At 36.4% G+C, this 23,467-nt stretch overlaps 1 protein-coding gene across 3 annotated transcripts; it reads left to right on the top strand.

Annotated features, from left to right (window-relative positions):
- The first annotated feature begins 1,175 nt into the window (after nucleotides 1-1,175).
- Nucleotides 1,176-22,599, top strand: ARMC1 (armadillo repeat containing 1). Of its 3 annotated transcripts, none has more exons than XM_063299341.1 (7): nucleotides 1,176-1,423; nucleotides 3,471-3,667; nucleotides 7,362-7,453; nucleotides 13,062-13,251; nucleotides 19,446-19,562; nucleotides 19,661-19,735; nucleotides 20,411-22,599. In XM_063299341.1, exons 2-7 carry the CDS (start codon nucleotides 3,494-3,496, stop codon nucleotides 20,600-20,602), a joined length of 840 nt encoding a protein of 279 aa, XP_063155411.1. In that variant the 5' UTR covers nucleotides 1,176-1,423; nucleotides 3,471-3,493; the 3' UTR covers nucleotides 20,603-22,599. The 3 variants fall into 3 exon arrangements, with proteins under 3 accessions (XP_063155411.1, XP_063155410.1, XP_063155412.1); XM_063299340.1 differs by having other exon boundaries at nucleotides 1,177-1,423; nucleotides 3,468-3,667; XM_063299342.1 differs by lacking the exon at nucleotides 1,176-1,423 and adding an exon at nucleotides 1,870-2,082 and having other exon boundaries at nucleotides 3,468-3,667.
- The last annotated feature ends 868 nt before the right edge of the window (nucleotides 22,600-23,467 follow it).

Here is a 23,467-nt window from a genome sequence, read left to right as displayed (position 1 = left end):
ACTTATTATCTGTGATAGAATTCAAGAGATTTGGCACTTTGTCTTCAAATTACATACAGAGGCATATTCAGGTGAGCACCATGGGTGTGGATGTAGAGTGGCATATCAAAGTTTTGGAATTATATTTATGGTATAGGTTCTACATCAGCAACATTATTTTCTGGGCAGTCTTAGTCCATGTCTCCCACCTATCATGGGTCTATGCCAGAAACTCATTGATCCAGTTAACAATCACACAAAGCTGCAGTTTGCTTAATAAACATTACATGGCTGGGTTTAACTGGTACACTAAGCCATAAGCTGCAGTTTAGGAGTAGCTGGGCTTATTCAATATGCTTACAGTCATGTGTAAGTAAGGCCATATTGTTACAGGACCCACTTATATATTTACCAGAAAAGTACTACCCAATGAGTTATTTTCAACTTTACAGCAACTTTGAGAAAAAGGAAATTAAAGCTGCAATTTAGACCCCATTGCTCATCCAACTCTATGCAATTTTCTTCCAGGTAAACATGGTCACGCTAGGTTAGTATTTGAATAGGAAACTTTAGGAATATCCAGGGCTGTTGTCTAGAGTGGAAAAAAGATTCAGAATGCAAAGGTAAACCACTTCTGTAGAATTGCCAAGAAAATTGCACGGATGTTTCTCTGAAGTTAGTAGGAGTTGAGCTGGAATCAAAGAACCTTTATCTTAACCTATATATATAATTGCACCATAAAATTCCAGCCCTAAGCCAGGTTCTTAGGGGCATTATTTCAGAACTGAAACACACAGAACTACTGTATATTATCAACTTTTAACCTGAGATTGCAATTCTATATTTAATTATTCAGCTAGAACAGTTAAGATCCACTAAATTCGGGGGAAATGAACACACTTGCCTTCGAATAAGTCTCACTACAGGGACCCACTGGCAAGCAAGTGTACCAGATTCGTCCCAGGGCACACCATTTACTCATTCCACCATGCAAAGGGCAGACGTAAATCTGAAACCTTCAGAAACACAACAAAGCTTCCTGGGACTTGTAGTTCCCCAAATCTCTCCTAAAATCGATTTCATTCTAACCCACAATGCCTCAGAACACCTGACCCGGAATAATCCAATCAGAAGGGGGCATAATAAGGCGAGCCACGAATGGAGGGTGACGTTTTTGGTTGCAGCCAATCGCGTCTCGGGGACTGCAGTGGTGGCGGAGAGCGGCGGGCGCCCGCTTCGCTGGGTGAATGTTTCCTTGGCGGGTCGGCGGTTCCGATTCAGCTGACCTTCGCCGGGGCGCCCGGAGGTTCCAAGCGGCTTCTCTGCCAGGGTCTCCCGGTGTGCGAGGGCGGCAGCAGCAGTATTAGCCGATACGTGCCTTGGAGTGGACCTTCCTCCGTGGGGCGGGAGTATCAAAGCGCCTCCCCTTCTGCGTCCAATGAAAGTGAGGGCGGTAATGGGGATCCCTGGACCCGGGAGTGGGGCCGGAGGGGCAGGAAAGAGGCGGGAGTGGATTAAAGGCGGACAGGAAAGAACGCGCGAGAAGATCATGAATGCTCCGACCTCTTCGATCCCCGGAGTTCTCTTAGAGATCTAAACCGCTCTCATCTCTAAGGATTTGCAATCGTTTGTACTGTCACCCGATCCCTATTCAGTCCGAAACAAGACTCGGTGGCACTTAGCTGCTAGTTGGGTTTAGCATTGCAGCTCAACTCACTTTCTCCTAATCTTGTCTTGTTCAAACAGAAACCCAGACCGGGTGATTAGTTTTCAAAGCATTGGTGAGTGAGGATGCAGTCCTATTTGCCCTCCTTAAGAACAGTGCAGTGATTATGTGATCCCAGTTTATGAAAACTGCAAGGCAAGAAAGTGCAAGGACCAGGCCACGGAGCTGCCAGGAGTCCAGTTGAGTTACTGACTCGAAGGCACGGAAGCAAAAGAAAAGCTGCAAGGTCCAATGTCCTAATTGGGATATGTATTCCTGGAAATAAGTCCCAGGGTACTTGTGGATCAATATACATACTTTTGGACTTTCAGAATAATATTTTCCCCCTTAAGGATTCGGGAGTGGTATTTTATCTGAAGGCTGTAACTGGCTTGGAAGTAAATCCTAGTGAAATTAAGCTTAGACTTCCAACTAAGTATCCACAGAACAGTAGTTTCAAATGCCAGTCCTATGCATGCTTTCCTGAGGGTCCTATTTCAATAGTGGGACTTCTGATTAGGGATTCTGTAATTTAACCCCTTTTTTGTCAGGGGGGATTCATCAGACATTATCAGTACGAAGCAATTTTTAAATCAAACTCCTTTCTGATGTTTGTATGAGCAAGTTATCCATCTTTGAATTAAGTTATATTAAGAAGCTGTAGAGGAGTACTTCTGTGATATTTGTGTAGTACTAAACAGACAATTTGCTCATATGTTACCACATAAACAGCACATATACATAACATTTCTTAGGACTGATCCTAAGTACATGTTTTCCAAGTGACTTTCATGGCAACAAATGTTCAGAGTTCCAAAGCAGCTTATAAGCTTGTTTCCTTATACCAGCCTTTATAGTGTATTGTATAGGGAAGATACCGTGTTGCAAGAGCAGTTTAGTTTATTTAAAGAACAACAAAATTGAAGAAATGCTCCAAAATGTTAGGTAGTATGACAGGTTTAACTAATAGAAGAATAAGTCAGTATTTTAGTTCAGTGATTTCAAATTCTTCTCTTGCTTGGAACTCTTTCCATTTGGCTTTTCTGTGGAACTTCTGAGTGAGCATCAAGTGATTGTGGGCTTACTCAAATGGGGACAGTCACTTCCTATTTGGAGGACACTCACTGTATTTGGGCTTCATCTGAGCTGAGAGTATACCCTGCTGCCATGTATTCTATAAAGTTAGATTGATAGGAGGCAGTCTTTCTGGGAATGTTGATTGCTGTTATCAATCAATTAAATGTGGAACTTACAAGAATCTTCCAAGAGTTCCAGTATTCTTGGGAATGTAATATACCGATTGTCTTTCTAGCTCATTATTTATTTACTTCAAAAGGTTTTCAGAGTTGTGACTAAATTAAGAAGCCCCTTTTATTGTGTATTACAAATAATAATATACAGATTACATAATGAGCAATTGTAGCCATGTTTAGTCTTTCAGAAAAAAATCAAAATCCACAATTGGTTAGCATATACCTAATAAATGTTCTGAATGTACTTTCTATGTTTTTTCTGCATAATCGTAACACATAAAAATTTAAAAATACTTATTTTCTGCACACATTAATCTTGTTATGATGTTTATATAGTATTGCGGATTCTGATGTAGGACTTCCCAATTTTAAAATCTCACAGCTTGTTGTTTTATCACAATTTAAACAGTACAGCCTCCCTCCCTCCCAAGTTGTATCAAATTATATTAAAACATAGCATGCATTTTTGTGTCAGTAGTTATGAAACTACTTCATATCACTATAGTTATTAATAACAACTTCCCTTGTAGTAGAATCATATGTATGACAAGGAAAAATGAACACCGCAATGAATGTGGAACCTGATGCACTCACCGTAGTAAACCAGCTGAGAGATCTGGCAGCTGACCCTCTGAATAGAAGAGCAATTGTCCAGGATCAGGGGTGTCTACCAGGCCTTATATTATTTTTGGATCATCCCAACCCACCAGTTGTCCATTCAGCATTACTTGTAAGTATTATTGGATAGTACATCTTGTAGCAGATAGTTCATCTTCTAAGGATTTTGGGGGGGATTGTGGAATTTAAAATTTAAGATCTTAAATGGATATTTGCTATCAGTGTGTTTCTACTGATTACACTGAACTGTATTGTGACTACACGTGTGGAAAATTGCCTGAATTTGAGAACTCTGGATGTGCTGAAACATCCATCAATAGAGCAAGTTAAACCCCTTATCTTAACTGAGGCATAGAAAGATTGCTGAAATGAAGATGATGGGAAAAATTGTAGCAAGCTTAATATAGTTTAGAGCTCATCTACCTATATGGTCATAGTGACAGCGGCAAAAAAAAAATCTTATCTGCTCGGTGCTATGTAGTTGTAGCAACAAGGTTTTTAGAAGACAAAGTAACAGTTGGAAACATGTGTTTGCTCAGCATTTTGCAGCTAAAGTTCTTTAATTCATTAGCATGTGAATTTCAATTCTTCTGTCTTGGTTTGGAGGCTTGTAGGATATCCATTTTACTTAAACTTATGTGATGGCTAGTCTTCATATATTGCCAGAATAGATCCACATGTGGTACATGTTTTGAGCATTTCCTACAGTCTGTTCATTTTACTGCATGTTTCTGTGCTCAGAAGTTCTGACCAGGTGCTGTCTTCTAGTGTATGCAGGGGCGTACAAGTGGGTTTCATGTGTCTTGGAAAAATAAGAGTTTTTGTCACTTGCAAAACATGGATGCATGATATAATGAGGCTTGCAAGCATAAAATTCAATGTGCTTGGGCCCAGATCAGAAATCTAATTTCTGTATTGCATGTTGGCTATTTATTGCATGTTCAAACCAATGTGCATCTAGATTTTAGTAATTATTTTTAATTTATAGCACCACTTTTTCTGCACTTTGTGTAGTGTTTTCATAATATTTTCAGAAATAGTGTGCTGAGTATATACATTTTATATATACATATATTTATTTTCATTATGGTATAATATTTAAGCTAAAAGCAGTGTGTGTGGCTGCTTCTCCATCATAGCTCCTCCCTGAACAAGATCAGGGACAGTATGCTATTCTTAAATACATAGATTTGTATTTAAAATATAACATATGGCCTACTTAATTCATAGCAAATGCAGCTCCAAATGGTTTGTGTTAATACAGTTTGGTCATTCCTTTCAATAACACTCTTGAGTTTAAAAATACATCTTGCCTTTAGAGAACGAGCTTGCTCTTGGCAGCTCCAGATTGCCTATATATTTTAGGTGTTTCTTTGAACATGTATTTGAGTCCTGAATATCCTTGAAGGCAGAAGCAAACCAGTGTAGTTTAATCATGTTGTTTTGATATACTGTTCATGAAGGGCAGTAAGCCAGTGTGGAACTAGTATCAACAAATTAAACTGGCAGTTCAGAATTGTCAATAACTTGTCCAAGTTTGCTTACTCTCTTTCTTGGATTTTCAAATTACAGTGATTGCTTTGAGATTCTAGGAAAAGATTTATAATTAGCGTTGAAAAAGAAGAAAAGTCTAACTATATTCAGTAAGCTAACTTTGTGTGTGCCTTCAAGTTGTTGTTGACTCCTGGTGACTGCCTGGACAAGTCCCTGCAGTTTTCTTGACAAGATTCTGGAAGTGGTTTGCCGTTCCCTGCTTCTTAGGGCTGAGAGAGAGGCACTGACCCAAGGTCACCCAGCTGGCTTTGTGCCTAAGGGAGGACTAGAACTCATTGTCTCCTGGTTTCTAGCCCAGTGTCTTAACCACTACACCAAACTGGCTCTCACAAGCTAACTTGCTGGTTGGTAAAATAGTATAGTGTCTACCATAGGACCTTCTCTTCCGATCTGTAAGTGGCATCGTTTTTTTTTCAATTGTTATAGGCAGATTCTTAACAACTGAAAATACTTCTTCAGCAGCAAAAGATTTACAGACCTTATGATTTGCATCTATTGTCCAAGTCTGGCTAGGATACGGAGAGTGCTGGGGTGTATGTAGACTATTCAATTTCTTAGAGTGAAATACAGTCTCCAGAAAGATACCAGAACCTGACAATATCTGTCTGATTTTGCCTTCATCCTGCCATAAACCCACATGGGAAATCATTGGATTTATATACACAGACCCTTGATAGGAAAAATAGGCTCATTGTGAAGCAACTCTTTTTACAGGCCAGGACATTCAGAGTAATGGTGGAGTATTTTACCTCATGCAGCTATCATTCCTGGTTCTAACAGTCTGTCGGTACTTAAAACAAATTTGAAAACTGTCAAGTCACATACTTGAGTTTTCTTTTCATTCCTGGGGTCACACCTGTTGTATTCTTCTAACCCATCTTGAACATAGTCCTAGAATGATTAGCTGAGATCATGCTTGATCCTAAGTGACAAAACCATGTTTTACAAATAACAGCAGCTAGATTTATCATGCGAAACCAATATTAAACAAAGTACATTTTAGTTCATACAGTTTAGTCATAGAGTTTAGTATGATATGTGAATCCAGCAATTATTTTACTAGCTACCTTCAACACTAGTTTATTACAAAGGCAATATATGAAGTAAATACATTCGGACAGTCTCCATTAGCTTTTGTTCAGTACAATTGGTCAACTTGCCAAGAGTTTTCTGTAGTTCATAAGGGTATGCCAGGGTATGCTATTTAGGGTATGCTAGGGTATCCTAGTTGGTATGTTTTGTAACATATGATTGATAAAATCAAATCAAAAACATTTACCATACATTTATCACACTCCTGGCAAATTGAATAAATTTAAAAATAATGCTTTTGGTTTCAGTGTATTTTGCATATAGCTCAGTTGGCTTTGTAAGGGAAGTCATGATAATTTCTATATTGATACGGTCGAGGGAACCAAGGCTGAAGTTAAATCATAGAATCATAGGGTTGGGAGGAACCTTGGAGATCCTCTATTCCAAACTCCTGCCCAGCACAGACAAATGGCTGTCCAATCTTTTCTTGAACACCTCCAGTGATGGAGGACCCACAACTTCAGGAGGCAGACTGTTCCAATGCTTAATAGCACTCAGTCAGTAAAGCTTCCACCATTGGTTCTTGTGCTACCCTTGAGTGCCCTGAAGAATAATCCATATGCTCTGCCCTATGACATTCTTTCATATATTGGAAGACTGTTACCACGTTTCCCTTAGCTTTCTCTTCTTTGGCCAAGGTTTCAAGAGCCATGTCCCTTTAACTGATCTTCATAGGATTTAGCCTCCAAGTCTCTTATGATCTTTGTCTCTCTTCTCCGCACACTTTCCAATTCCTGTTCATTTCACTCTGTATTGCGTTTACCTAATTTGTACTTCCTGAATTAAAATGCAAATCAATACCCAATTATTTTTTTAATATGCAGTTTTCCAAACACACATGGTATATCCTATGTTAGGGGGAATGTGCATGGGATTATTAAAATGCCACAAAATCATGTAGAAATAGCCAAACCTGAAAAAATGAGAAATTGTGTGAAATTGAACATGTCCAGAATTGCCCATTCCTATTTTATAGAGAAAGGAACATTATTTCTGATACTTTTCCAGGCAAGTATATGGTAATATTTTTAGCCTTATGTTCTAAGCATTAAACAATATATTTCCCAAGCTTCTGAATTATTACAATGCAGAGGTGTGAAAGAAAATGCTTAGAATGGCTTTTGTTGGTGGTGGTTCTTTGATTCATTCCTTTCTAATAGGCTCTACGTTATTTGGTGGAATGTCGGGCCAATAGAGAAAAGATGAAAAGTGAACTGGGGATGATGCTGAGTTTACAGACGGTCGTACAAAAGTAAGTATAGCCTGTTTTCTCTAGTAAATATACCTAATTGTCTCATCCTTAAAAATTGCTTTCAAAATAATATACACAGCAATCAGTTGTATTATGAAGGTAGTTTCCTTTTGCTGATTCCATACAAATGTGATCAAAGAAGTTCTGTTTTAAAGGTAGCGGTGATATTGGTACCAAGTAATAAATTCTAATTGGAGGCAAAAATAAGGAGAAATCACAACAGTGAAATTATAAAGTAAGTTTAGCAATGTTGCTTCAGTAAAGTTTCCAAAATGCAGGTGCTATGAAAAAAGTGCAGCCCAGTATTTTCAGAAAGGTTTTGGTAGCTCAGAGGAGACTTACTTATCGAAGACAGCTATGTGAATGGCTATTTGTAATTCTGAAAACTTCAAGTCACTGCTAGAGTTTTGCACAAGGCATTACTGAATGGACATCCTAAGAGATAGGAAGTTAGTCCCACTGAATCCACCTTAATCCCAAGTACGTGTTTCATTAGCCAATCCCAGCATGGACAATTTTAAGGGGGTCTCAGAATTGTAGTCCAAAGCATTTGAAGAGCATCAGGTTTTCTACCAATGTCCTAAATGTTGCTTTAGCAATATATTGAGTTCATGCTATTAGGTACTAAAGTGCAGATTTTATGCAGTTGTTTTAGTTTATTTTGTGTTCATCAGAAAAGTGATCCATGAGTAGCTAAAAGTCAACATTCATAGTTCCTTTGACAATCTTGAGTAACCTTACCATGTCTTTTTTTTTGTATTTTACACCAGTGATGCTCCAGGGGAATTTAGGTAACTAGGAGCTTTTAATGCAGATTGGCAAATTAATGAAAGCCAAACTCTAATTATTTAGCTAAAAGCACTTTTTATTTCAAGGTAGTCTACTTTGCCAGGATATCTTGAACTAAATCCAACACAGCTTTTTCCAATTTATTAGTTGCCTAAAATAATCAGCTAAATTAATATGTATTTAATTGCACAAGAATCCCTTGCAGGTATGTATCTCCCTTACCCACACTTCTGTAAACCTAACCATTTCCATCAGTTTTAATTTCATACAGCTTTAATTGCTTGTAGTTCCCATTAAATATCCAAAATTAGAAAAGTTTAAACTGATTATCTTAAGTTGCCAGAAGCAAGGGGAAAATGAAATCCTTCAATATGGTAGAACTATGAATCGAGAGTTCCTCAGTGTAATAGAATCAAACCATTTATATATTGTGGCTATTATTCATGACAATGGAGGATAACGAGGTAGTGCACCACCAATGGGTAATAGGAGTCTATTTTGAATCCAGAGATTGGATTTTGCATTTTCTTCATGATGTCCATGTACAAATTTTCGTAAGATGGTAAGAGAAATACAAGTGTGAGCCATACCTAGTCCTAAGCCTGGATTTTTTAAAATTATGGTTTGCTGAACGAGCAGTAGTATCTGGGTTTACATATAATGCATGTCAAGCAGTATCAATTGGTTCACAATCATGATAAGCCAAAAACAAAGAAACTGCATTATGGATAGCATTTTGTGTGAACCTCAGAATAGAGAGCATTGAAGGAATAGGTATCTCCACTAACCACAGAAAGTTGAGACAAATTCCAAGATAACAAATCTGATTTTAAAGCTGATTAAAGACAAAGTTCAAGTCTTTGACTGTTAAACATGACAGTAAACAATCTGACAGAATGTCAGTCTTGAGGGAGCAAGAAAATTAGGAAATCATAACTGATTTTGAAATTAGCCCTCTTGATATTCTTAAAAATTAGTTGATAGAAGAAATGGTAGTACAATCTGGCTGACACAGAGGATTTTTAATTATTTTGAATTTATATTTACTAAGTAATATTCTATTACTAAGAATAGCATTGAAAAGAATAATATAGCAACCTACATAAATAGCAATGACTTGGAAGTCATCACTGATCCGTAATTTCATATGGGTTTTGAAGAAGAAGGTTAAAGTATAAATTCCACTTTCAAAATCAATAATTTAATTTTGCACAAGTAATTGAAATGCTTCAAATGGAAATTAATTAGATTATTGGTTTGGGTCAGAGTCTGCAGGAATAGAGGCAGGAGAGCATGATTCTACCCCATGTCTGATACTAAGGCCTTTTCAGTATCAGATCTAATAACTTATTTTCTTTCCTCTTCCTCTGAAAATGATTTGTAATTCAGGACATGATAGTAAGGTTCTGTAGGTTACATGGAGAGTGCTTGTGTCCTAAGTGAAGGACTATATTCATGTGTCCCTCCCCCTCGTTTTGTTATGTGATGTATAGGAGAAAGAAGAAAAGAATTTGAAGAGGAAAGGAGCTTTTTTTCCTATTGTATTTATAGTGATATAAGAGTGCTCATGTTACTTTTGAAAACTGAACTATCATAAGGTACATAGAGCTTACTGATAACCAGTTTGACCAATAATAATTTGTTCCTTTCAGTGTTAAACCTTTACAAAAGGTTGTCCAATAAAAGAAGATTCCAGAAAGTACTGAAAAGATCTTCCGTGGCTTTTGTTTGTTTTAAAAAAAAAAGATTTAGGCCAAATTAGTTGGACAGCGTACTACTTCTAAATGCAAAAATCTGTTTAAAGTGTCTAATTTTCCTGTTGGGAACTGACTGAAATTAATACAGTCTAACATAAACTATTCTTTTTTATAGTGTTCTAAATCTTTTGATTAAGAACAAAGGTATTAATTAAAAAGAACACATTTGGGTTGTAGGTACGTATCTCTTACAAAGATCAAACAGGATTTTATACGTTAAAAATAGTTTGAAGGTTCTGGCAATAAAACTGATTTTGTTCTTTAAAATCTGAAGGAAATAGAGAAAATACCAATTTATATTCCTAGTCAAAGCTTAATTGGTTGAAGAGCAGTAACATTCTTTGATTTTGACTTTGTGGGATTCTTTGAAATTTCAAAGAATTTGACTTCTTTGAAAGAATTCAGATTCTTTGAAATTTGAAATGAAATGTTCCATTGATTGTGAACATTTCATACATTCATCTTTGAGGTAGAAAGGTCGTGCGTGCACATTGTACAGTGCGATATGGAGTTCCTAAATACAGCTTTAATTTAAGAAAAGGCAACAATGCCATCTGCTGTGCCTAATTGGAACATGCCTAAATAATTTTTTTGAGGATATAGTTCAGGTTTTGTTATGCAATTAAGATTAACATATTGGGGAACAAAACCAATAATGTAGTCAATATTTATTTGCTTAGTAACAAAATACCTTGATTGCCAGAAGGGAAAAATCAAAGAAGTTATTAACAGTGATGAAACTCAAAAAAATTTTATAATCCCCCAACTGAAATTTTCTAGGAACTGATGTATGTCTTTGATATTTTCATAACTATTTTGAAAAACCAGTTAAGCATAAATACTCAGTGTATGTTATATGAGTTTACACAAAGGTGCCATTTCAGAAACATGGAGAAGAGTTAAAATTATTACTATACCAAAGGAGCACGGTTCTGGCTAAACTAAAATAGCCTATAAGTATTATAGTTCCATTTTCAGCAACATTGGGTTGTTACTTTTCCACTTTGTGGGGTGTATGTATGCTAAAATTCATTCATTACCCTTGTGATTTTGTGTTTCTCTACCAGAGTATCTCTGGAACTATAAAACATCTGTGAAATGCTGCTTTGGGCAAAGCATGCATATACACCTACAGAAAATATACAGAGACATGTATTTCAAAGCTACCACCATCCTTTATGATAATATCCTTCCATAATGTTCACCCTTTCTTTCTAAGAGCAGTATCTTCCCATCTTTGAGGCACCTATCTTTATCTTAAGTACTACTAAAAGATAATCCAAATAATAAGTCTTGATTATCCTTATTCCAAGGCTAAGCACTATTTATCTCAAATCCTGTTATCTGACTTTACTCTGGATGGAAGCAATATTAGCAAGCATGATGCTGACTGGATATCATAACCATAGATATATATGGCCTATTGGTCTGTTGAAGATGGTGTATGATAACAGTGTAATAGAAGACTTCATGTCATGTGTCATGTCAGAATCTAGTTGACTCCATCAGGCTCTAAGGCCCACTAGTAGTGGAAATAGTCAGGTCTTCCTGCTTGCTCCACATCATGTTTTACAGAGGGTCCAGTGTAAAAAAAAAAGCCAACCCCCCCCCTCACAGAGCTGCAGCTAAACAGAGAAATGAACAATATAATTACAATATTTTATCCAAATACTCATACATAGGTACAAAACCCATGGGTTAAAACAACAAAGGTTTAGGGTGGAGGAATTTCCTGACTGCATGAGGTATTATCTCATATATACATATTTTTATTATGCCACTGAGCATTCTTTTTCATACTTCCCATTAATTTAATTTTACATTCTTCTGTGTAACACACTTCTACTCTGTTCCAAGCAACTTCTACATCCTTTTTCCTTGTGTCCAGTTCCCCAGACTATCAGGTCAATCATGCTTTTAGATTTATATTTATTTCTTTCCATGTGTACATATACATACAGTTACAGTTAAACCATGTGTTAAACAGATTTTTTTTCCCCTAAGCAGATACTTTTCAAAGAGTCACATTTCTAATTCATTGCTGGGTCTCTGAATGGCCCAATAGCTTTTTCTGAACTTTCTCATCTTGTTCTCACCCATCCATTCAATGTCAGCTATCAGAATATTTTCCCACCTGTATTTTATTCATTCAGAATATTGCACATTTCCCCCCCAAAACTCATACCTGGTTTTTCCATTACTACTGTTCACTAAAGAATATCATGCAATTATCTCTAATCAATGAATTCTTTCTTATGCACCTATAGTAACCTGATACCTGTTAAACTTTCTGACATATACGTTAGCCCTTTCATTCATAGGTAAACCTGTATCTTCACTCTGCATGTGTTCATCAACTTTACTATATAAGCTTAGACCATCTTTAGTCTGATCTATTACCTCCTTCCCTTTCCTTTTAGTTTCACAGACATATAAGCGATTTTTATTTTTTTGATTTCATTTGTTCACTCATGCTCTTTATTCTTTGCTCCCCTAACATTCTAAGTTACCATCCTTCATATGCATGGTCATCACCAGAAGGCTTCATGGATATTGACTTTGGCTGCTCATCATGGCTTTGGTCAACTGAGACTTTCGGTAAATTATAAGAGAAGATGACTTAGCCTCGTATAGGTATCTTGTTTAATTTATTAATTTCTGTGCCACGGAATCTACCAGAGGCTCACTGCATTCATAATATTAAAAACATAAGCTAATATGATAATTAATAAAATTTAAACGTAATTACATTAGGCAATAAACCATTAAAGCCAACAACCATAATAAATTAACAATAATGACAAAGTTAGTCACTAAATTCTTTCTGGAATAGCTCTGCCTTTGTCAACTTCTGGAAAGTCATTAGGGAAGGAATCTTATTTGTAAGGTGAGGCTGTTTGGTGTAACTAGGGGCCATGACTGAGAAACAGTCTTAGGAGCTGTAGCCCTCCTTACCTTGTAGAAGTAAAAATAGTTGTCTTTTCTGGCAGAGTTGTAGATGATCTTGTATTAAGAAAAAGAATGTAACGTATCTAAATAAATATGAATTTGCTTTATCTTAGGACCACAACACCTGGAGAAACAAGACTATTAGCTTCTGAAATCTATGATATTCTTCAGTCTTCCAACATGTCTGACATGGACAATGTGAATGAGATGAATTCGCGGCGTCGAAAAGCTCAGTTTTTCCTTGGAAGTACAAACAAACGTGCTAAAACAGTAGTTTTACACATAGATGGCCTTGATGATTCGGTAAGATATTCATATACATTCTGGAGTTTACAACTCATACTGGGGTATGAAAATGTGAGAGGAACAACTGTTTTCTGTAAGTATATTCCATGTGTGTAAATTAGATGTAATATGTAAGTAAATGTAAATACAATTAACCTGCCTTAAGACTGTTTTTCAAATCCCTTGGGTGTGATTAATACATAGGAACTGCTTGTAATGAACATTTCATGGGTAACTTTACCTTTCCTAAGAAACTAACCTCAGAAATGTCTCTGAATATATAAACTCATTGATCTGTGATCAGCCACTTCAGGGTCTGGAAGCAAGTGAAATGCTTGGATAAGAATCTGGGCATATATAATAACAATGGAAATAGGTAGGAAAATATTGAAGCAGGCCAACCAGCCTGCCAATCAGTCAGCTGGCCAGCTACACATTCTTCCAGAATATTCTTTCCTGGTCCATGTTCTGATTTCCAGTCTCTCCTTTCCTCAACAGACACAGGTGTCTGCACTGAAAGTCTTTGCTGTTCACTAGGTTGTTTGTCCTCTGACAGTTTTTCTGCTTCTCAAAGCCTTGAGGTTCTTCTGATTCCTTATGGTGACACTCTCCTGTCCTGCTTTTGTTCCCATGCAACTGGTATTTGGAGGCATGCTACCCCCAACCTGGAAATATCTTCAGGACCTCTAGCCCTTGATATACCAGTCCTCCATAATTTTTTTTTCCAACCCTCATTAAAACCATCCAAGTTAGTGGCCATCACCATGTCTTGTGGTAATAAATTCCACAGGCTAATTATGTGTTGTGTGAAGGCATGCTTTCTCTTGTTTATCCAATATCTCCTTCCAGTGAGCTTCATTGAATGGCCCCTGGTTCGAGTGTTCTGTCAGAAAGAGAAAAGCTCCTCCCTGTCCCCTTTCTCCCTGTCATGCTGTGGGTTATTTTATAGACCTCAGTCATGTCCCCTCTCAGCCACCTTTTTCCCAAGCTAAAGAGTCCACAGTATTCTAGCTTTTCTGAAGGGAATGTATATGATCCACCTGATTTTATGATCACCCTCTTCTAAACTTTTTCCAACTCTACAGTATCTTTTTCCAAATGTTTGACCAGAACTGTACACAGCATTCCAGATGTGGACATGCCATAGATTTGTGTAAGGTCATTACAATATGGCAGTTTTAGTTTCAGCTTCTTTCCTGTTATTCCCTAGGATGGAACTTCCCTTTTTCACAGTATCAGCATACTGGTTTGTAATCTTTATAGAGCTGTCCACTATGACTCCAAGAACTTTTATCTTAGTTACAGACAGCTCAGATTCTTTCAGTGTATATGTGAAGTTAAGGGTTGGGGTTTTTTTTTTGCCCCCATGTGTAACACTTCATACTTACTTAAATTGAGCCACATAGGCTTTTTGGTTGATCATTTGCCCTGTTTAGAGAGCTCTTTCTATAAGCACTGCTTATAACATAAAGTCTTGCAGGACTCTTTTTCTTGCTTCCATCCATTGAGAAAGTTTAAATAGTCCATTAAAAGATAGATCCTCTTATGCTATAATTCTAAGTTTCCTGAAGAACATTTAATGGGGAGTTTATCAAAGGCTTTTTGAAAAACAGTAGGATCATCTCCATCCTCCTGCCTGTTGACATGCTCAAAAAATTTAGAAGATTGTTGAGGCAAGATTTAACTTTGCAGAATTGTGATGTTTTTCCATCAGCAAGGCTTGTTCCAGTTTTTTGTGTATACAGACATTATTTTAGTGCCTTCAAGTCAATCTTGAATCCTGGCAACTGTCTGGATTAGTCCCTGCAGTTGGCAAGATTTTGGAAGTGGTTTTCCATTGCCTTCTTCCTGGGGCTGAGAGAGAGGGACTGGCCAAGATCACCCAGCTGGCTTTGTGCCTAAGGTTGGGACTAGAACTCACGGTCTCCCGGTTTCTAGCTTGTTGCCTTAGCCGCTAGACCAAACTGGCTCTCATATCTATTTTAACCTTGATCAAATAATACATGTTACTAACTGAGTTATATCTTTTGGTATATATACCTAGATATTTAATGGATTTGATACAAATATGGAATTGATATTCCTTAAATGGATGGGTAACCAATTTTTCACCCATTGGCATCAATTCTGATTTGGAACAGTTAAGAGAGTATCCTGCTATTTTACTAAAGGCATCTATCATTTGCATCAACACTGGAATAGTTGTACATTTAGAAATAAACAAAAGAATGTCATCTGCAAATAAAACCAATTCGTGTTCAACTGTGTTAGTACTACTCCTATGTTGTCTAATAGCACAAGCCAAGGGTTCCACTCAGGTATTAAAAAGCAAAGGTGAAAGTGGACATCCTTGTCTAGTTCCTCTAAATAGTGGGGAAGTAGGAGAAAACATGCCATTAACCTTTACTTTAGAAGTGGGAGTCTCTCATAATATCTTGATCCATTTTATGGATTCCAAAGGAAATCTGGACCTGTTTAGTACGGCAAACACATATTGTTTATATATTTTGTCAAAGGCTTTTTCAGCATCTAATGATAAAATTACAATTTGATCTTTATTTTTATTCACGTCTATTAGATCTACAACTAACCTAAAGTCTGCTGCTTGCCTAGTTTTTATAAACCCTGCTTGATCATTCTTAATAATGAATGATATCCCTTTCTGTAATCTATTTGCTAATACTGCTGTTAAAATCTTTGTACCAGTGTTAATAAGACTGGATGATGATAACACACTGAGTGTGATTTTTACCTGCTCTTGATACAACTGTAATAATAAGCTTAATTAAATGCTGGTGATAAAATTCTCTTACCAAATATCTCTTCATACACTTGACAAAGTTTTAGCACCAAAAGATCTATACATATTTTATACCACTCAATAGGAAATCCTTCTAATCCTCATGTTCTACCACTTGCCAGTTTTAAAATTATTTGTTTAATTTCTACCTCAAATAGTGGAGCAAATAAAAGTTTTTGTGAATCATCTGAATGTGGTAGGTTAATTTTATTTAAAAAGGCCTCTGTATCTTCATTTGGTGCATTTTCTGATTCGCTATACAATTCTGAATAAAATTTTAAAAATTGACAATTTATATCCATTGAAGTTTTATATATTTCATCTCCTTCACCTCTAATAATTGGAATCATTACCCTGTCTTTCTTTTGTTTTAAGTGATTAGCCAAGATCTTACTGAGTCTTCCACCATTCTCCCAGTATCTCTGTAGTAAACATGTTAGCATGAATTCTGTCTGCTGTGATATTATATTTAGAATTTATTGGACTCCATTATGTTTGTATGGAAAAGAATGGTCAAAAACAGCATTTTGTTGAAGATGTAATAAGGATAATGCTTCTTTAAAACACATGTTTTTACAATGTCCTATACTTACTAAGTTTTGTGAGAAAGTAGTGGACTATATAAATATGACTGTGTGACAAAAGCTAAAATTTTCAGAGGATAATATTCTCTTGAATCACATACCTAGTACATGGAATTTGACAACTGGACAACATAAATGGATTCTCCGTGCCCTTACTCGGGCTGAAAGACTGATATTGCAGCATTGTAAAGATAAATGTACGGCCCCATTCAATCAATGGATTGAAGACCTGATTACACTTGCCACCTATGAGTGCATTGCCTATAGCTGTAGACTTTGTACGGACCAGTATAATGAAATATGGGACTCATTTATACAAAATACAGTAGGTTAAAAAAATAGAATGATACTTAGGGTTAAATAAATGTATTTGAAATTAATATAAATATACTTGAATATTATTTACATTAGATAAGTATATATAGAATTGTAACTGTTAATTCTTCTAACAATATTGTTTTTTCTTTCTGTTGTATTTTTTCACTTTTTTAAAGCACTTTTTATATGTAGTTATTTTTTCTTTGAAAATGTATTCATACTATAATTATCTTAGTGCTTTTGTTCTGTTATTATTTTAAAAGCAGTAACTTTTTTAAAACTTGGTTTGAGATGCATGCAGGCTCACTCAAATGGCTCAAAACCAAGTCTCCAAAAGCTTTCTGCTGGCTTACTTGGTTGTGACCAGCTCAAATACAAAAAGAGGCTTTTTAATGGAATTCAAAACTTGGTGCAGGAGGTCTGTGGATGACATAAGCTTATACGCAAGTTTTTATCTTTCAAACACGAGAATATTTGTTTGTGTAAATAACAAGCTGTACATAAGTTTGGCTATATTGATGCACTTCCCTGACATCTCTGTTGATGTTCATTAAAGTCCGTGAAGTCTGCTGACAACTTAATTGCTCTGCTGTGAGAGACTAAAAGCATTAAAACATGCTTTGTAGAGTTTATTTTATGTAATGAAAGTCTCTCAATTCTATTTTTTATTTTTTAAATAGCAATTTTATTAAAAATTACAATTGCAAAGATAAAAACTAATACAGACTAAAAAATAAAAAATAAAAATAGTGCAAAAAAGAAAAAAATAGAAAAAGAAAAAAGAAAGAAAAGAAAAAGAAAAGAAATATATAAAGAAATTACTTCCCCCTTCATCACAAGTATAAACAATTTTAATAACTTATCACCTCTTAAAATACAACAAATGATCTCTTCTTCCCATATCCTGTCTCTTATCTATAAACAAATCCTTAAAGCCTTGTTGTTTCAGTCCATTAAGGGACTGAAGAGAGTCTTTTGCAAATCCAATATAGATATCTCTTTTAGTTATTAAGACATCAGCTAGTTTCTTTTGTATGTCCAGCGTAACATCTTTTTCCATGTCATTCTTGTAACCTGTCATTTTTAAATCCACTTTCAAATCAGTCTCAGTCTTGTCAGGTAAAACTTGTTCCTCTTCCATAACATCGTTTAAACACAGTCTATCTATAGACACAGACACTCTTAACTTCTGGATCCATTGTTCAAAAATACCCTTCAAGATGTCCAATGTTAAAATATTTTGCTTCATTCTGTATTTGTATGTCAAGTTTGAGTGTTTTTCTCCTTTAATTGTAATCTTTAGTTCCTTCTAGTTCCTTCTAGTGCCCAATTTTTAAAGTCTTATTTTTTTTAAAGAATTCAAAACAAAAGCATTTTCCCATGGGAAGGATTCTTATAATTAATTCCAAAAATCTTATTTCAAGTCCATTTGGACCCTTAGTCCGTTTGTAACTTTCCAGAATAAAAGTTCTAATCACCCTTTTGCTGTTTATTAAAACTTTTTTTAAAGTCTTTAAACTTAACTAAACTTATTTAAAACTTATTTCGCTAAGGATTGAAGGAAACTCACCCAGTGTTTTCAGACTTGTCGATCCAAAGGTTCCTAACAGCTGAAAAGCAGTTAACAAACAATTTCCAAAGTGATTAGAAAAGGAAGTAGTGTCCTTAAAGGCGCTGGTGATGATAACAATGATGAACAAGATAGCTATTTCCTTGTCTCCTAGAGTCTAAACCTGCCGGAGACTGCTGTCTTGCAGTCTCCTCACAAGGAGCAACTGTCTGGAGCACTTTCGGGTGATCTCAAGTCCTCTTCTTATCTGGAGCCGAATTATGAAGAGCTGGTCTGCTTGCTGGCTCTCCATTCTGCTGCACTCGTCAGCTCCGCTTTTAGTGGAGCCATCTTCAGTTCGCCATTTCTTCCCCGGAAGTCCCTAAAAGCATTAAAGCCTGCTGGGGCAATCCAAAGTTGGTGGAACTAGCACAGGTCACTGTTGTGTTATTGCATAGTGGAGGCCTTGCCATTTGCTTAAAGCACAAGATGTGCTTGTGATTTTGTAAGCAGACATTGTCAGTTGACATCAGATTTGAGTTGTGCAGTGCAGTGCAGTGATGTTCATGAGCTGCCACAGATAAGGAAGCTGAAGGATGTAACAGCTGCTTTGATGCATTCAGTCAGTATGGATACAAGATGTCTGATAAATAGCAACTTAAACACTAACTGCTCATCAGTGAGGATTTCAGTCAGTCAGGACTAAATCACAAGAGACTGTTTAGCTGATCATAACAAAGAAAAGCTGCTTTGCTTTTCAGCACTTTTCGATTATTATTCACAGTTGATTTCTTCCTAGTTTGCCTTCAGAATGTAAGTGGAAATGTTACCTTTTTATTTTCTTACAGCCAAATTCAAAACAATCCTTTTTGTTTAAAAATGTTGCTCCACTGCATAGATGTGTTAAGTTCATGTTGTTTACTTACTGTTGGCCCATTAAATGCATCTCTTTAATTTCCAGTCACGGAGAAACCTTTGTGAAGAGGCCTTACTGAAAATTAAGGGGGTCATCAGCTTTACATTTCAAATGGCAATTCAAAGATGTGTAGTCCGAATCAGATCAGATTTAAAAGCAGAGGTAAGCATTTACAGTGGTTTGCTTTCATAACCTTCAGCTTCAGGTAGAGATTTCTTAATCCTGCTCTCCTTCTTTTCTCCTTTCCCATTTTTGTGTAGGCACTGGCAACAGCAATAGCATCAACCAAAGTTATGAAAGCCCAGCAAGTTGTAAAAAGTGAAAGTGGAGAAGAGGTGAGAGAACTGCCCACACTGTAAAAGCATGTTGTTAGAAGTCTTGGTGGTAAGATCACAACAACAGCAACAATAATAGTAGTATTTTCATTGGACGTTACAATAATCCAGCACCTGCATACCTGAGATTCTAGGCAAATGAATTTTCCTACCTGCTTTGCGTACCAATATCTGCATAATAGTGCAACAGTATGTGTGGATCAGAGAAGCTTCAGGTGTGGAACTTTCCATGCCATCTATGTATGGATAGCCTAGTAAAAGTACTTCTGTCCTAGGTTTAGCATTTTTATGCAGTTAAGACATTATCTAATCTTTCGGTTCAAGACTATGCACTCTTTTAAATTACACTAACTAAATTAGGAAGAAACATTGGGGACACTATCTAATGCATTTATTTCTCTCCACATACATATCACAGAATAGGTAAAATGGCATAAGCTATCCGTTAGTTGAAGGGTATACTCATTAGCATAAAGAGAAAAAATGATAAACGTTTAGCTTTTTAAAAACACACAAACTAAAAAGTATTTTTTTTATCCTTTCTGCTGCTAAAAGTTAAAAAGTTATCTAAATCTGATTGCACAAATGAACATGGTCTACCTGAAAAGCAAGGCAGAGTTTATAAAATAACCTGTGAAGTTCCATGATACATGTCCTGTGTTCCATTATGTGCAGATGTTGGTTCCTTTCCAAGATACTCCAGTAGAAGTGGAGCAGAATACTGACCTCCCTGAGTATTTGCCAGAAGATGAAAGTCCTTCAAAGGAGCAACACAAAGCGGTGTCCCGTGTTGGGTCACACCCAGAAGGGGCAGCCAGTTGGCTGAGCACAGCTGCAAACTTCCTTTCCAGGTCCTTCTATTGGTGACTTTGAATCAAGGCTAAAGGACTGTGCCAACCAACAGGGGGTAGTTTTCCATTATTTTGGCGAACTGCCGAGTGCAATTTGCAATAAGTTATCACAACAGATTTTTTAGATTACACAAAATATATACTGTGTTTTACATTTTATTGGACATTCTGGCCTTTTGAGCAGTCAGAAGATGGAGGCCTCAAATCAACGTTTGTTCATTTTCTCCCCCCTCCCTTTTTATGTTTTATTGCCTCACTTTTTAACGTGGGTCCATGATCAACCAAATATTTTTGAATTTATAAAGCTTTAAGTTAAAATTCATGATAAAATAGACACAGAGCCCACTCAACACAAATGTCAGGACATCTGTGCAAGGAAATTATTAGCTCTGATTTTACAAAGATTGAAATGCCTTTCTTTTCTTTTTGGCCTTATTTCAGAATATATATTTCAACTGGAAGGCTCTAGAAGGAAAAAAAGACTGATCTGTTTGCGAGTTATTTTATTTTGTTCACCTTTTTTTCAGAGCCAGTGTGTCATGCTCTATTTGTAGCACTGTACGGAGACTTGAACTTTAAACTTGGGGGTTTGTTTTTTTAATTGTCAGCCCATAACTACTTTCAATATGAACTTTTTAGTAGTAAGAAGTTAAAGCAGAAACGCGTGTGTATTTATACAGTAAATAATCTGCTGTAAAAATGCTTCTAATGAAGGCTGTGACTTTCAAAGTATGACAAGAAACTATTGATTGGAGGTTAGGTCATTAAGAAGATTAGTTTTCAAAAATTCCAATCTGCTCCCATGATATTTTATATGTGGTAGGAAGTGTGGTGTTTGAATGAGAGCTGAAAATATAAGATTATGGAGAAGGGATAAGAAATGGAACGCTGAATATGCCATTGTGCCCCTGTCTACATTTTGAACATTTTGGCTTGATGGAAATCATATATTATCCATACTGCCTTTTAAAGAAACTGCCGTCCTGTGTCAGCAGGGCTGATATCTGGAGCTGTGTGACAGGTCATGTTGTGTCAGAGCCAGGATCAGGGCAAAACTAGTGCCTGATGTCTAGCGTTGGGGGGGTGGGCATCTTTGGAGATATGAAGAGTCCCTAAAAGTGCACTATAGCTAGTCTGTTAAAATGCCATACTTAGCATCATCTTCTGGTATTGTAGCCCATTTAAAAAGTTCTAAAGTGCTTGGATCTTGTCAGCTTAGTACCCAGTAATGATAGGTGATGTTTCGGCAAAATGTTGAGAATAGCAATTAGGTTATTGAAATTTTGGCTGAGATTTTTCTCAATTTGTTAGAGCAACTGCTACTTTGCACCACAGGTATATAGCTGAGGAATTGCAGTGCTGTTCAAAATTAAGTCCTTTGTGAATCATTTTGTGCTGCAGTTCATGCAGATACTGACTTTTTTGAGGCAAAACTTTATTCTTTGGAAGATCTTATATTTGTCTTTCACAGTAGCAGCACATAAGTAGCATCAGGAAACTGTCATTTAAATGAAAATAATGTGCAAGGGAGAGGGATTATCAACTTCCAAAAATAACTTAAAATTCACCTGAATGCAATGCCCTTCTAAAGTGAAGAGCTTACTTTCAGATTAGATTATTTTCCATTTTATCATATCTAGTTTATTTGGTTAAAGTTTACAGACACAGAATACAAGCTTTCTAAGGCATGTAGTATAATCAATATGTATTACAAGGCATATTGCTGTCTAGAATGTTACAATGCCAAATGTGTTTGCAGAGATCTCTGCTGTGTAACCATGGATGCAATGTTTACTTTTCATTTTAACATCTTTCCCTACATTTTGCATTGCCGCACACCCTCTTTACTACATGACACATCTCTTTGGATGTTAGTGATTCAATGCTAGTAAATATTAAAATGTGATTTGGTTTGTAGGTATGCTTTTTTTGGTCAGTATTGCAGCTGTCCCAGTCAATGTATCTGTAAAACAGATTTTGAAAAACTGTAAAATAAAAGTGTAATATAATGAACTGGCATCCTTCTGCTTTTGTAAGGATTTTTCTACCATTTTTGAAGCATGAATTTCAGAATTCATGAAGAAGAAGAAGATGATGGTTTGTGTTCATCAGCAGAGCAGGATTTTGTGTCAGTGCAGTTGCAATGTGAATGTAGACTGGTTGCTCACAAAAATATGAGGAACTGCTGTTTTCTCAGGGAAGCAAAATTCAAGCCATTGTGACCATGGATATAAATTTATGCTGCCTGTTAGCAGAAACTGTGGGTCTGAATGCTTCAATCTCAAAATCCCTGTTCCATCCTTGCTGGAAGAGTCTTGATGTCAGAATGGCTGTTCTGGTTTAATGGAAGCAGCTTAACCTGGAAACTGACTATTCTAATTGTTATATCAAGGTTGAATTATTCCATTATTTCAAAGCTGGACCAGTTCTAGTAATCTTGGAACAAGACATTTCGGTGTCACAATGTTGAAATCTTGAAACGTTTTGGACACATCTATTACCTCTTAAGCAACCATGGGACGTTTCCTCTCTGGAGGAGTCATTTGTGTCCTCCCCAGCAGGAGGAGAAAAGATGAACTGCTCTGCACCTTATCTAATAATTATCTCCTCCCCCAGCATGTAAGAAAAATGGCCATATAAAATGCAAAGATTAATTTAATTTCTAGATTTAGACCTCTGATTGCAGCATCCTTCAAATATGGACAGTGCATGTTGATGATATTATATAGAGTATCGCTAAAACCTCAGGATATTGGCAGAAAGAGTCTTTTATTGCTGAGCTAATTGAGACATGTTGCTGCCTGTATTATGGAGTCTTACTGTAATAGTTTGCCAGGTGAACTGAACTGCTGAAGCAAACTATGGTTCTTTGCAAGAAATA

Source organism: Candoia aspera, chromosome 3, assembly GCF_035149785.1.
Source record: "Candoia aspera isolate rCanAsp1 chromosome 3, rCanAsp1.hap2, whole genome shotgun sequence".
In the NCBI taxonomy this organism is placed as follows: Eukaryota; Metazoa; Chordata; class Lepidosauria; order Squamata; family Boidae; genus Candoia; species Candoia aspera.
The sequence above is the reverse complement of the archived record's forward strand: the minus strand, read 5'-3'. Positions and strand labels throughout refer to the sequence as shown.